Consider the following 15709-nt stretch of genomic DNA (forward strand, 5'->3'; position numbering starts at 1 on the left):
TAAATGGGTAGCCTACATTTTTTGTCTGATTTGTAGCTTGAGATCAAGTGCCTTTGGCTGCTCAGTTGGGGAATGGCAATTAACATTCAGAAATATTATTGATTTGACTGATTGACTATCAGAAGCAAAAGATGAACAGAATTGAGCTGAATAATGACACTATTGTCTTCAATTTCAACTGTTAAACAGCTCTACAGAAGTCATTTCATAATTGTTGAAATTTGCAAGTTATTTTATGTGTGTGAAGCTCCTTTGAAACCATCTGCATCAGGGGTGTCAAACTCATTTTGGTCTGGGGGCCGCATACAGCTAAATCTGATTTTAAGAGGGCCAGACCAGTAAACTCGTAACTAACAAAAGTCCACTTTTTTCTTTGTATTAGTGCAAAGAAGAAGTAAATTATAAAAATCTTTATATTAAATTAATTGTCCTTTTACAAAATATATTATGAACAGTATGTGCAATTTCAAAAACACTTTCACTCAGTTTAACATTTATTTTTAAAACATTTAGTCACAGTTTTGTGTAACTTAAAAACACTGTCCTGCATGTTAATATATATCAAATATCAAAATATAGAAATTATTTAATTCCATTTTCCTTTTTTTTTTTTATATATCCATTTTCGATTTCTGGGAAGCAATTCTGAACACATGGATTGACTTCACACACTTAAAATGTTAAGTGGCAGCAGTTTCAAAAAGAAAATCTTTGTAAAATTAGCAAATTTATACAGGTATGTAGCCTATGGTTTTTTTTTTTAAATGTAAACTAATTTACTTTATAAATTTGCCCCTGAAACTTGGCATCTTTTAGCCCGCACAAGTGCATCAATATCAGGCATCATGTCCTGAGTAGCAGCCAATTTTAGAATCTCATTTAAGTGCTTATGTGTGAGCTTTGAGCGCAGCTTCGTTTTATTAATGTTCATTACTGAGAAAACTTGCTCACAAAGGTAAGTAGTCCCAAACATGCACAACATTTTTGCAGCCAGTGCTGTTAATTTAGGATAGCCTGGCAGGAGATACTGATAAAATGTGTCCAAGCCAGCAGAGGCAAATTTGTCCTTCAATTCTACATTACACTGCAATTCAATTATTTCCAGTTGCATGTCAACGGGCACATCAGAAGCTCTGACAGTAAATGGTGAGCGAAAAACTGCGAATTCTGTCTCAAGTTCGCTAAAGACCTGAAATCGTTTCTCAAACTCCTTCAGCAACACTGAAATCTTGTCTTTGTACTTTCTCACGTCAGGATTAACGCTTGCTGCGCACACATCTCTTAGACAGGGAAAATGAGCAGGGTCACCGCTTGCCATCTGCGTCTCCCATAACGTGAGCTTTAACTTGAATGCACGTATGCTGTCATAATACTGTGTTACAATTTTTTTGCGTCCTTGCAACATTTTGTTCAGATTATTCAAGTGCTCTGTAATATCAACCATAAATGCAAGGTCCTGCAGCCATAGTGGGCACTGTAATTCCTTAACAGGTTTACCCTTTCTCTCCATGAAATGTCCGATTTCCTCACGTAAATCAAAGAAGCGCTTCAGCACAGCACCTCTGCTTAACCACCTTACTTCAGTGTGGTATGGCAGACCATGGGTAATGTTACATTCACTGAGAAGGCTGTCAAACTGACGATGATTGAGACCTCTGGCTCGGATGAAATTAACAGTTCGGACAACCACCTCCATGATGTGGTCCATTTTTAACGACTTGCAGCATAATGCCTCCTGATGCAAAATACAATGAAATGTCCAAAAATCACCCCCTCCATTCGCGGCTTGTACTTTCTCTCTGAACTTTGTAACAACACCTGCCTTTTTCCCGATCATTGACGGCGCACCATCTGTAGCCAGGCTTACGGCGCGAGACCAGTCCACCCCGACTCTGTCCAGCGCTCCAACGACGGAGCGGAAAATGTCCTCAGCTGTTGTGGTGTCGGTCATAGGCACCAACTCAAGAAACTCCTCTGTGACAGTCAAAGTATCGTCAACTCCACGAATGAATATGGCCAGTTGCGCGACATCCGTAATATCCGTACTCTCATCAATTGCAACAGAAAAGGCCAGAAATGACTCAATTTTGCGTTTCAGTTGGCTGTCCAAATCTGCCGATATTTCCGAAACCCTGTCTGCCACGGTATTTCTCGTCAAACTAATATTGGCAAAAGCTTGTCGCTTCTCAGGACACACAATTTCAGCAGCCTTTAGCATACAATTTTTAACGAACTCCCCCTCACAGTACGGCTTTGATGCAAGTGCTATTTCGCTCGCAATTAGGTAGCTGGCTTTCACTGCAGCATCACTGGCCTCTCGGCTCCGGGTGAAAACAGATTGCTGTTTCCTCAGACCCACCAACATTTCATTTACCTTCTGTTTTCTCAATTCTCCGTGCAAGCTGTTGTATTTTTCGCCATGCTGAGTTTCATAGTGTCGTCGAATATTATATTCCTTAAGCACCGAAACTTGCTGCATGCACACCAAGCACACGGGTTTCCCATTAACCTCCGTGAACATATAGGAAGAGGTCCATTTTTCTTGAAAAATTCGACACTCTGTGTCCACTTTTCTCTTTTTTGACAAAGACATTTCGAGGACGATGGTGCCAGGGCCAACAGAAAACGCGGGTAAACTGATAGAACCAAATGCCGCTCAGACCCTGAAGCTCGGTGCTGCCATCTGCTGTTAGTTCCGCCGAAAATAAAAAATATTTTTTTCATATTGCAGATTTATCCCCCGGGCCAGACTGAACCCCCTAGCGGGCCGGTTCCGGCCCGCGGGCCGTACGTTTGACACCCCTGATCTGCATTGTATAATGCGCTATAGAAATAAAACAGACTTCACTTCATGGCAGAGAACCTTTCACTGACCACCGGCTGCATCGACTGTAAACTAATCATTATCACAAAAACATCTTAAGGAGTTTTCCTCACCAGAGTCATCTTTGGCTACACACTGGGGTTTTAAGACATTAGTCATGTTCTTCTGTAAAGTGTAGTAATTGTCAAAAAACTCTATACAAATAAAAATAGTGACACACACACTCCGATTAAATGACCCTTTGGGGACTCGAGAGACACACACTCCGATTAAATGACCCTTTGGGGACTCGAGTGATACACACACTCCGATTAAATGACCCTTTGGGGACTCTAGTGACACACACACTCTGATTAAATGACCCTTTGGGGACTCTAGTGACACACACACTCCGATTAAATGACCCTTTGGGGACTCTAGTGACACACACACACTCCTATTAAATTACCCTTTGGGGACTCGAGTGATACACACACTCCGATTAAATGACCCTTTGGGGACTCGAGTGACACACACTCCGATTAAATGACCCTTTGGGGACTCGAGTGACACACACACTCTGATTAATTGACCCTTTGGGGACTCGAGTGACACACACACTCTGATTAAATGACCCTTTGGGGACTCTAGTGACACACACACTCTGATTAAATGACCCTTTGGGGACTCTAGTGACACACACACTCCGATTAAATGACCTTTTGGGGACTCAAGAGATACACACACACTCCGATTAAATGACCCTTTGAGGACTCGAGTGACATACACACTCCGATTAAAATGACCCTTTGGGGACTCGAGAGACACACACTCCGATTAAATTACCCTTTGCGGACTCGAGTGACACACACACTCCGATTAAATGACTCTTTATTTTTATTAACATTCTTGGACACATTATGTTGAACGTGCACATTGCAGTTTATGACAAAATTTATATATTTTTTTAAAGAACAATGAAATATTAACTTGGAGGTGGAAATGCTTCTCAATGCCCAACTATCCTCTGTACTTCCTCATCTACCCTTCTTCAAAATCTCTCTACTTCCTCCTTTACATTCTCTCCTCCCTCTTTACTCCTCTTCATCCTCTTTAACTCTACTCCTCCATCTTTTTACCCGCTTTACTCCTCCTCTTCACCCTCTTTAACTCTACTCCGCACTCTTTTCACCCGCTTTACACCTCCCTCTTTTCATCCTCTTTACATTCACTCCCTCTATTCATCCTTTATATTAGCTGTGCTGGACATGGGCTGTGGCTGGATGTAACCTATTGGTGAGAGTTGCCGTGTGCAGACGAGAAGAGCTGAAAACTGAGATGTGATGTCAGACACTTTCTGCTTCCCGTAGTGACGCTCATGCTAAGTTTGCATACTTTACCACAGCTGAAGTGGAATAAACGCATTATTTTCCAAATACAGATATTTCAGAGACATTTTCATTCAATACATGCACTGCTTAATACAGTGTCTGTTTGTACAAGAATAAAATTCAACATAAGCCTAAATACCAGTGAAGTGGGGTGTACATTGTTTTATTTTGATGTTATAAAGAACAGATTTGTGATCCTTAGTGGAACTGAAGGTGTGAGAAGAAACATGAAACGCACGTGATCGTTGTCAATCGGTGTACTCTGCCAATCGTGGATTAGCTGTGTCATCAGCAGAGCTCGTGAGTCGCTCTGGAGAATCTGCTCTGGCTGAGTCCTCCTGCTCTCCAATCGCTCTCGCTGTACTCTGATGCCTTATGGCACAGTCACGGGGGTCGCTGTCTGAAGTCGGACACAAGTTCTAACCGTCAAGCACTGCTCAAGTTAGCCGCTGATCGTTCTGTGCAGCGCTGCATGAAGTCCAACAAGCCTAATGCTTTTCTTCCCTCCCTCTTTACATTCTCTCCTCCCTCTTTACGTCCCCTTTACATTCTCTTTACGTCCCCTTTACATTCTCTTTACGTCCTCTTTACATTAGGCTTGTTCGACTTCACCCAGCGATGCGCAGACCGATCGGCGGCTGACTTGAAGCAGTGCATGCCGGTTAGAAATTTTGTCCGACTTGAGGCAGCGCCGACGCCACGTGACAGTGACGTATGTCAACAAAGTGCCGCGAGAGCGATTCGAGAGCAGCCGGCGAATACAGCCGGTGCAGTTTCTCCAAAGCAGCTGCTCGAGGCTGCACGGGCTCTGATGACGACACAGCCGTTCCACGATTGGCCAGATTCACCGCATGACAGCGATCACGTGTGTTTCGTGTTTATTCTAAAACCTTCAGTTCCACTAATGCTCACAAATCTGTTTTTTATAACAGTAAAACCTACTTTCATGTAGGCGCAGTGTAATATTGTCATGTTTATCAAAATAAAACTGATAAAAAACGTAGACCCCACTTTATTGATAGTTTAGGCTTATATGTTGAACTTTATTCTTGTAAAAACACACGCTGTATTAAGCAGTGCATAAAGTATAACATGACAATAATGTCTCTGAAACATCTGTGTATTGCCAAATATTGCATTTATTTCACTTCAGCTGATAAAGTATGCAAACACAGCGCGAGCGTCACTGCGGGAAGCAGAAAGTGTCCGACTTCACGTCTGTGTTTGCAGCTCCTCCCCGCCTGCACGCGGCTACTCTCGCCGGTCAGTTGCATCCAGCCGCAGCCGATGTCGAACACACCTCTCCTCTTTACGTCCCCTTTACATTCTCTCCTCCCTCTTTACGTCCTCTTTACATTCTCTCCTCCCTCTTTACATTCTCTTTACGTCCCCTTTACATTCTCTCCTCCCTCTTTACGTCCCCTTTACATTCTCTCCTCCCTCTTTACATTCTCTTTACGTCCCCTTTACATTCTCTCCTCCCTCTTTACGTCCCCTTTACATTCTCTCCTCCCTCTTTACATTCTCTCCTCCCTCTTTACGTCCCCTTTACATTCTCTCCTCCCTCTTTACGTCCCCTTTACATTCTCTCCTCCCTCTTTACATTCTCTCCTCCCTCTTTACATTCTCTCCTCCCTCTTTACATTCTCTCCTCCCTCTTTACATTCTCTCCTCCCTCTTTACATTCTCTCCTCCCTCTTTACGTCCCCTTTACATTCTCTCCTCCCTCTTTACGTCCCCTTTACATTCTCTCCTCCCTCTTTACGTCCCCTTTACATTCTCTCCTCCCTCTTTACGTCCCCTTTACATTCTCTCCTCCCTCTTTACGTCCCCTTTACATTCTCTCCTCCCTCTTTACATTCTCTCCTCCCTCTTTACGTCCCCTTTACATTCTCTCCTCCCTCTTTACATTCTCTCCTCCCTCTTTACATTCTCTCCTCCCTCTTTACATTCTCTCCTCCCTCTTTACATTCTCTCCTCCCTCTTTACATTCTCTCCTCCCTCTTTACATTCTCTCCTCTTTCCAGCCCCTTTACATTAGGCTTGTTGGACTTCATGCAGCGCTGCACAGAACGATCAGCGGCTAACTTGAGCAGTGCTTGACGGTTAGAACTTGTGTCCGACTTCAGACAGCGACCCCCGTGACTGTGCCATAAGGCATCAGAGTACAGCGAGAGCGATTGGAGAGCAGGAGGACTCAGCCAGAGCAGATTCTCCAGAGCGACTCACGAGCTCTGCTGATGACACAGCTAATCCACGATTGGCAGAGTACACCGATTGACAACGATCACGTGCGTTTCATGTTTCTTCTCACACCTTCAGTTCCACTAAGGATCACAAATCTGTTCTTTATAACATCAAAATAAAACAATGTACACCCCACTTCACTGGTATTTAGGCTTATGTTGAATTTTATTCTTGTACAAACAGACACTGTATTAAGCAGTGCATGTATTGAATGAAAATGTCTCTGAAATATCGGTGTATTTGGAAAATAATTAATTTTTTCCACTTCACAGGACTTTGACATCCTGAGTGAAAGGAATGATCTGTGGTGTGTTCCACTTGGCTTCTTTCAATGTAGTTATAGCACCAGCAGAAATGTACTCATTCCACCTTGCCTGGTGTATTTTCCTGAAGTCTCGGGCACACTCAGCACGCTCATGATCTCCATACATCATGGCATTACTCTGAAATATCGGTGTATTTGGAAAATAATGAATTTTTTCCACTTCAGCTGTGGTAAAGTATGCAAACAGCATAAAATGGATATGAGAATGTAACCTACAACTATATTAACGTTATCTTACATATAATCTAAACATTTTTATTTAGTTTTGTGAATCTTTTTATTAAACATGGCCATTTATTTTTATTTAAAGGGCTTATGTCTGCTATTGTAGGCTCATGTTGTTAATGTAAGCAACTAATTTAGACGCAAGAACTGGGTGCCGGTGCTGTGAGATGTACATGCTCGGCCAGATTCGGCTTGCAGTCGTGCATCTTCGGATGCGGAGCCGCGCGCGCTAAAGCCATGCACTGCACACCACCACGAGACATGGGGCCTTGCGCACCCAACTGCCTACACCGACCGCAATGACAATTTTTTGCCGCTTGTAGATATTCGAATACATTGCTTGATATTTGATATCCGTTCGAATTCGATTTTTCAAAAAAATTACAGCCCTAGTAGTAAGGTGCTAAATTTACTCCATACCATTTAAAGCTGCTGTCCATAACTTTTTTAGGTTAAAAATTATCCAAAATAAATGTTTGAGCAAGTACATAACCAGCCAGTGTTCAAAACTCTCTGCTTGCCTTAGCTCGATTCAAAACGGTAAGCCTGTAATAATGTTTTTAATTCCAGTGGTACTAGTGGATTTCCGTGGGAGATTCAAGCATTTTTTGTGTCATTACGTCACTTCTGTACACATAGAGAAGGAGTTTCAAATATATATTGTATTGTATGTGAGGATGATGGAGGTGGAGATTTATGACCTTTTCTCACAGCAGGGCTAAACGTGAAATTAAGATATAATTAAACTTATTAATTTGATGGCGGATCCAGAAATGTTCAAACAACAATCACCAGTGACAACTGAGTTTCACCCGTTGTAAAATGCAAAACACTTTGGACTTTTGGAGTGGCTACAGATAAAAAGAGAGTGCAACCGCCTGGCCCACGCGAAAACAAGGATAAATGTCTGAAGGGCATTAAATGTAATCACGCAATGCTGATGTTGTTAACATTAACAAATTGAGAACAAAGTATAGTTTGCACGGTTTGACGTGATATGACAAGCGATCGTTAGATTTAAGCAGTGTGATTTACTGCAATGCTTTTCCCCTTAGTTGGTCAGAACAAAAGTGGATGTTACTTACTTGTTCAGTGTCATTTTCCGGTGAACATTCTTATGTTGGTCATGACTCATACTTCCAAAAAGTATAATGCACTGTAATAAGTGCACTGTAAGTCGCTTTGGATAAAAGCGTCTGCCAAATGCATAAATTTAAATGTAAATGTAAATAATCTGTAATTGCGAATGACAGTATCCACACCGACGCGGTGACTGACAGCAGCGCGTTCTCCTCAAAATATTGGATTCATCCGAATGAATCCTGTGCCGTGTCAAAGCACAACCCACGTAAAGTTGATAATTCCACGAATGACTGCAATTGCAAATTTTGAACAGAAATGGCGACAAAGATGAAAAACTAGGACTGCAGCTTTAAATAATTTCTTTCTTTTTTTTTTTTTTTGGGTACATTTAAGTTTGGGTAAATACATTTCAAATGATACAGGTTCTGGATGAAGTGGATTTGCACCTACAAATCAACTATAACCAAACCATTCTGTGGTTTGCCAGCGATAAAGATATTTTCAATTTGAACACCTGAGCACCAGCTGATAGTGGTTGCCTGAGTTGCGTGTTCATTATTTTGGGGGCGGAGCAATGAAGGGAGGGGTGTGTTTGTTTGGGTGTCGATTTCAAATATTAAGTGTTTCTCAGAAATCATTACTGCACTTTTAACTAGCTGGCAGTAAACATCAGTAGATAGTTGCTGCATATTTGAGATGGTTACCGTTTTATTCCTTGATGTTCTTGCTTTGCCTGACTGCTTATGATTATCATTGCTGTTCACATTGTCCAATTCAGGAGAGGAAACAGAAGCTGCACAATGGGGCTGCATGTCAGAAAAGAAACCAGTGAATATCAAAATCAGAATATTTGTTAAGGACAAAAAAACTTGTTCATGTTCATTCCTCTAGCTGTCCTACACTTTATCTATCAGTCCACACACAACTCTATGCTAAAAGAGTCAATAATATAGAATAATGATACAGATGTTTTAAAGTGGACTTACCGATTTATGCGGGCGCAAACTGCTGGCTGGCTTTTTATCAGTGGATTCTGCTGATGCTTTATTCAAAGGCTTGAGAAATACGAGACCACAATCACATGGTAACTAATCAGAATTAGAGTAAAAGATTATCATGAATTACTGATCAATCTCTTCAGCATTTTATTGATAGTACCTTGACTCGCCATGGCCAATCTGAGTCTCCATAATTGTAAGTGATTTCCTCTCCTGGTAGAATGTCTCGTACAGCAAACAGACACAGGTGAGGTTTTCTGCTCACTTCAACAGTTCTCATTTTGCAAGTAGGATTTCTCGTCTCATCGTTTGCAAGTCTTCCCAAGGACGAATCTTCTTTAGATGCATCCATGCTATAAAAACATAAAATTACCACTAAACACTTATAATCGTAGTATATATGCTAGACATGTACAGTTATTTTTACAAGTGGTTCTGAACCTTAGTTCTAGGAACCCACCGCTCTGCATATGCTGTATGTCTCGTGTTTTAATCCACCTGATTCAGATGAGGAGTTCATCATCAGAACATGGTTCTATGAACTCAACTGAGTGCATCAGGTGAAGGAGACATACAGAATCTGCAGAGAGGAGGGTCTGAGAACCACTGATCTATATGACAGTGTACTGCAACATCCTCTCAGCTCTCAGATAAAGGCATCTAAAAGTTACCATTTTGTTCTCTTTAGGGAATACAGGGGGAATTTTTTTTTGATGACTCAAAGAAACTACACTCTGTACTCTATGTCAGTTCATGGTGAATTTGAAGTATTAGGGTGTGTCTGTTCACATTAGAGCCCTGCATTTCAGCCCGACGGGCCCCGACTTTTTTATGCCCCTAGGGCCGGGCTTCGTGCCAATTTTCACGTCATAGTTCACATGCGGGCCGGGCCGGGCCTCTGGCCTTATTTTTTTATTTGCCTTTTTTTATATTTTTAGACATTAATTAAAAAAAAATATGAGAAGTTGACGTCAATGATAGAAAAAAAAACATAGAAAGACATATCATAACCTGTTTTAATCTTATAATTACACTGACATTAGCCTGGTTAAAACCAGACCATTCTCAGTAGTAACTGAGTTAGGGTCTGGCAAAGCTTCATAGACACTTCATTTCCAAAGGGGCGTCACCAACGGACGTCGCTCAAATGCCTCTGGGCGCAATTGGATAGACCTAAAGCCAATCAGAGAGATGAAGGAGATGACAGAGACAGCGATAGGCTGCCTCCTTGTCATTTATGACTTAAGGTGTACAGCAAACAAGCTAATAAACCCAGAAATAAGTTTTTATAAGCTGTCAACCCCCAAAAAACGAGTGTTTAAGGACATAAAAGTGGATCAGGCAGTTAGACAGAGCGTGTCTCATTACTCTGAGAACGTACGCACACTGAAGGAGAACGTCATCGGCGACACTGGATAGCTTATCTTACAGAAATATATTAAATTGACATTTGGATATTTGACTCACCAGTGACAAAATGTTTAACTTACTGCACACGTAACTGTATTTTTAGTGCATACTGAGTGTCAGGAGCCCACAATTTAACTGTGTGAACAATTTCTAAAAAAAAATTTATTGAGAAGATTGATGCTATTAGATCAAATATATCATCTTCGCTGATTTTCCAACCTATTAATTTCGAGCGCCCTGCTGTCTTAAATCAGTTTGAGCCGGTGTCCCTTGTCTCATTGAGGGAGACTCTTGGTAAAATGAAATTATTTACATGTCACACTGACATTGTTCCTCCACGACTCTTAAAGGATGCATTTGATGCCATTAGCTCTTCGGTTCTTGCTATTATTAACAGTAGCCTGGCTACGGGAGTTGTACCCAAATCTTTTAAACATGCAGTGGTGGAACCGGTTATCAAGAAAAGTAATCTGGATCCATCAGTCTTTGCTAATTTTAGACCCATCTCTAGACTTTCGTTCTTGTCTAAATTACTCGAAAAGGTTGTATTTGAACAGTTGAATGCATTTTTATGTTTAAATGGTATCCACGAAGTGTTTCTATTTTAGAATTAACTTCAAAATTTAGATTTTTGTTAATTTTTAATTTTGAGTTTTTTTTTTAAATCACTTCATGGCCTTGCTCCTAAGTATATGTCAGAACTGATTAGGAAATACGCTCTGTCAAGAGCGCTTAGGTCTGCTGACCATTTGCTGTTGGTTGTCCCTCGTGTGAAACTAAAAAGCAGAGGTGAAAGAGCATTCGCTGTAGCTGGACCGAAGCTCTGGAATAGTTTGCCCCTGCATATCAGACAGGCTCAAACCCTTGCTATTTTTAAATCGAATCTCAAAACCTACTACTACAGTTTGGCATTTGATGCTATGTGAGAGTATTGTTTTATGGTTGTTTTTTTATTCCTTTTATTTTAAGTCATGTTGGTTGAGTGCATTATTGATAACGGATATGTGTGTACAGCACTTTGTTAAACACCTGTTTTTTAAAAAGTGCTATATAAATAAACTTTGACTTGACTTGACAATTTGCTCGTTCCAGTCTGTATCCACTTTTATGTCCTCCAAACGCTCATTTTTTGGGGTCGACAGCTTATAAAAACTTATTTCTGGGTTTATTTATCAGAACGACGGAGAAACATCTGAAACTCTGACAGCAATTCTCTGTTTGTGATTTCCTCGCTTCGCTGTCGTCATCGTGTAAAGCCCGTCCCAACGTTTCTGATTGGTGCCGTGATTTCTCGGCATTAGAAATGGGCTTGAATGAGCTCTTTGCCAGACTAACTTGCAGAGCAAATCTAAATTTGCCGGAAATTGTCTGGGTTTTCCCAGGCTACACTGACATATGACTGACATGACAGTCTCGCGCACGCGCACAGAAGGTTTGCGCAATTCGATTCACCTCACTGTGGATGCTGTTCTTTTTCTCCACGATGCTCTGTAAGAGACTGTTCTAACTTTTCGTTTGATTGAACTTCTTTTTCGTTTAACTGTTGGAAACTACTGATATTTTTCGTTTGGTTGGACCTTATTTTCTTTTAACTGTTGGAAACTACTGGAAAAAAGAATGGCCATGTTCTGTGGTGCATTTTTGAGGTAACGTTAAGATAACCTACAAGTTTGTTTTGGAATTAATTTAATTTGTTTAGATTGTAGGCTATTGCTCATTTCGTTTGAGAGCGCTGTTGTGAGCAGCCATGGGCCTGCCACCAAAAAAAATTGTTTTAGCATACTCACTGTGGTTTAATAAATAAACATTTATTAAACTAACTGTCTGGATATGCTTTAAGTGTTTTATATCTATGGATTTTATTTTAGCCAAGTTAAGTAGCCTGTTAGCGTTGATTTTAGAGCCTTTTATGAGACTAGCTGCAGTTATGTCGTGATATCACCGTGTCGTGATTAGGTTTTGTCTGCTATATTTAGCCTACTTAGGCCTATTATTTATTAAATCTAGGCTAAATTTGGCTAATGAAACATTGATTAAAATTAAGATACAATTAATACAAAACGAAATTCACATCAAAGAAAGGCTTTGTGTTTTCTGTTTGAGGTTTCTATGAAAGTTTTAAAGCATGCTTTTAGTGCCGCTTTCAGAGCGGTCACGTCAACATTGTTTTTTCCTCAAACGCGAACACGAAAAATTAAATAAAATGAATATTTTATGTTCTGTGGAGAGCAGTAGCTTGGAGAGCTTACATTAGTAAGCTACAGGACATCGTCTTTCAAAAAAAAAGAATGCTGATGTTTTTTAGACTGTTAATGTGGTGCATTTAAATAAATGTGAACGCTGCCATCTGAAACCTGGTGCGACCAAACAAGCGGACTGAGATGCTGAAAAGAATTGTCTAAGTTGGCTTCCAAATGAACTCTGGTGCAGTTCAAATGAAATATGAACGTAACATGGACCAGAGACATGTAAATCAACTAAAAACAGAAAGATGTGACCCTAAAAAGGACAGACTGGTCAAGCATAACTTAGGTTCGACGATAGAAATGCCAATCTGAACACTAAGCGTATCCAGACCAAAAGAAATGAGCGAACAGAACTACAGGCATAAACTAAGTATCTTACTGTTCCAGATATTTTAGCATCCCTAATACATCAATCCAACAGTTCTGTACTCACCACCAATTTTTGCCATGCCACTGAAAATCAAACAGGAACGTGTTCTCAGCTTCAGTGTAGTGTTCAGTTCGGTCCAGACTCTCCTGTGAACTCAGAAGTTCACCTCTGTATTCAAGAACAAAATCACCTCTGAAAAAAGCTCCAGTGGTGAAAACTCCACGCCCTGAAGAGCAGAAATACATTAGCTTCAGTTTCTTTAATGTCAACTATTATTTTGATTATTACTAAAAGTTCTCTACCATATGATGTACATTATATGATGTAGAAGGGAAATTACTGAAGGAAAATAGTCAGCCAGGCTAATCTCAAAGCATGCTTTGCTTTTCATACTTTTAAGTCTTAAAATTCTACAGTTAAAATTACATAAATTTTCTTACACAAACAATATTATCATGGCTATATATTGTTTAAAACAGAGTGCTGCAGTGATGGCGTATTTTTGCAGGCCAACCCGGTAGTTCACCTCCCCTAGTTCCCTCCACAAAAACCTTATAGGATTTTAGAACCCTATATAAAATCCATATCCTTGTGTAATAATGTTTCTACATTGTTGCAATTAAGGCTGGGCGATTTTTATCGATTCTGCGATATAAATCGATATTTTTTTTCCCAAGAAAGTATCGATTTTTAAGCCGCGAGTAACGATACATATAGTCCCATTCAAATCCCCCGTGTTTACCCCCGTTCGCGTTGCAGGACGAGCGATTTGTATGGCGTCTCAAAACTCGCGCACATACAATCTAGGCGCGTGCACAGGATACGCGGGCAAAGAACAGTATCCGCGCACAGAATGGCATCCTCGCACGTGTGATTTGGTCAGCCAGCCGCTATAGTCTCGTGCTGATGCTGATAGCGTGCTGAATCTGATGCTCGTTAGAACAGCTGATGCGCTGTTCTAACGAGCGCTTTTCTGAGCACGAACACGTGAAGCACATAGGCACTATCAGCCTGTCTAACAGCGCAGAGTAACCTGGGCCTGGTTACTGGACTAAGTTATATTTCGAGTCTTATTGCGCTAATACACAAGGTTTACATAAACAAAGTTGGTTATGTCTAAAGTGAAAGCAAAAAATCTGACGCATCACGTGAGACACAGTAGCCAATAGTAAACATTCTGCTGCTTGTCCTTAAAGGGAAAGTTCACGCAAAAATAAAAATTCTGTCATTATTTACTCACTCTAATGTTGTTCCAAACCTGTATTCATTTCTTTATTGTGCTGAACACAAAAGAAGATATTATTTTGAAGAATGTGGGTAACCAGACAGTTGCTGGTCCCCATTGACTTCCATAGGAAAAAAATACTATAGTTCGTCCCTGGGGTACATCAACTGTTTGGTTATACACCCTTACACACATTCTTCAAAATAACTTTTCAACTTTTATTTTCAACAGAAGAAAGAAACTTATCCGAGTTTAAAACAAGAGAGAGAGTAAATGATGACCATTAAAATTTTGGGAGAACTATTCCTTTAATGTTAATAAAACACAAAGAGGAAATCACTCACTGTTCTTGACTGAGAATTTTAATAAGAATCAATGTACAATTTATAATTTAATATTTGTTCATTTAATTACTTTCTTCAATGCTACTGTTAATACACCTAGCTTCTTCTTAATAACAAAGAAAATAATGCCTTTATGATCATTATGACTTTAATAATGATTTTTATCTTCGCCACTTTGGCCTAAATGTCTGCCATTCTTATATTGTGTTACCTATAAGGCTTTATTTTTAAAATAGGGACATTAGTTTGGCTGTAATGCTCAGTCACTTGCAAAATAGTAAAACCAACATGAAAAATAATCATGATAAAATCGTGAATCGTGATTTTCCTGAAAAAAATTGTGATATGATATTTTTGCCATATCGCCCACCCCTACGTCCCCTTTAAATCTTTCAGAAAATGATGCAAGTGTATCGAATTATATCGAATCGTATCGTTGGCTGAATATCGTGATATATATCATATCGTGAGCTGAATATCGTGTATCGTATCGTGAGATTAGTGTATCGCTACAGCCCTAGTTGCAATGTATGTTTGACTGATTGTGTGCCGTGTACATCCCTTAGGCCTTGTGTCCAGCAAAGCATTTTAGCCAGCTGAAAAGCATTTTGGCAGCACAGCGTTTTTTTTCAGTTGAGATGCTTCATTGCTATGATACAGAATATCCACGGCATAGTTTACTTGTAACTGATTTCACAGATAATATGTTCAGAGAACAGCAATATAAATTTTCCATCCATTTTGCTCGGTTAGCTTTGCTGGTTGATGTTGTTGTGCAGAAAGAATGTTGTGACAGTTGGTCAGAGTGGTATTAGTCCCACCGCTCCTCCTCTGTGATTGGACGGTTGGGTAAAAAATGTTTAACATTCTTCAACTCTCGTTGACCAGTAAAAAATGGCGCTCAGCGCTTCAGCGTGAAAAAAACACTCAGCACCTCGTACACTCATGGCGTTTTAAAAACGTGGGTGAAAACATTGAAAACAATTGAAAAAATACGAAAAAACGTGTTGGTCAACACATAGCTGAAATCTACCTAGAACAG

At 40.3% G+C, this 15709-nt stretch overlaps 2 protein-coding genes across 2 annotated transcripts in view; both read right to left on the reverse strand.

Annotated features, from left to right (window-relative positions):
* Window positions 1–613: 613 nt before the first annotated feature.
* LOC307125783 (general transcription factor II-I repeat domain-containing protein 2-like) overlaps window positions 614–15709 on the reverse strand; it is a 175201-nt gene continuing 160105 nt past the window's right edge. The window contains exon 3 of the mRNA XM_079815893.1: window positions 614–2824. Within this exon, the coding sequence (XP_079672019.1) occupies window positions 782–2593 (1812 nt within the window). The 5' untranslated portion in view covers window positions 2594–2824 and the 3' untranslated portion in view covers window positions 614–781. The remainder of the gene's footprint in view (window positions 2825–15709) is intronic.
* On the reverse strand, window positions 8416–14236 carry LOC307124927 (uncharacterized protein). The gene is made up of 4 exons (XM_079814429.1): window positions 13162–14236; window positions 9233–9425; window positions 9061–9129; window positions 8416–8880 (listed from the first exon to the last, which is right to left on the reverse strand). Exons 1-4 carry the CDS (start codon window positions 13341–13343, stop codon window positions 8521–8523), a joined length of 804 nt encoding a protein of 267 aa, XP_079670555.1. The 5' UTR covers window positions 13344–14236; the 3' UTR covers window positions 8416–8520.

Source organism: Gobio gobio (assembly GCF_949357685.1).
Source record: "Gobio gobio genome assembly, chromosome: 4".
In the NCBI taxonomy this organism is placed as follows: domain Eukaryota; kingdom Metazoa; phylum Chordata; class Actinopteri; order Cypriniformes; family Gobionidae; genus Gobio; species Gobio gobio.

What these genes read in the sequence shown, in the direction of transcription:
- LOC307124927 (XM_079814429.1), bottom strand. Translation starts at nt 13,343, where the DNA reads ATGTATTTCTGCTCTTCAGGGCGTGGAGTTTTCACCACTGGAGCTTTT. An exon ending in TGGCATGGCAAAAATTGGTG is followed by an intron (nt 9,426 to 13,161) that starts GTGAGTACAGAA and finishes ATGTTTTTATAG; the next exon opens with CATGGATGCATCTAAAGAAG. An exon ending in GTTTGCGCCCGCATAAATCG is followed by an intron (nt 8,881 to 9,060) that starts GTAAGTCCACTT and finishes TCTGACATGCAG; the next exon opens with CCCCATTGTGCAGCTTCTGT.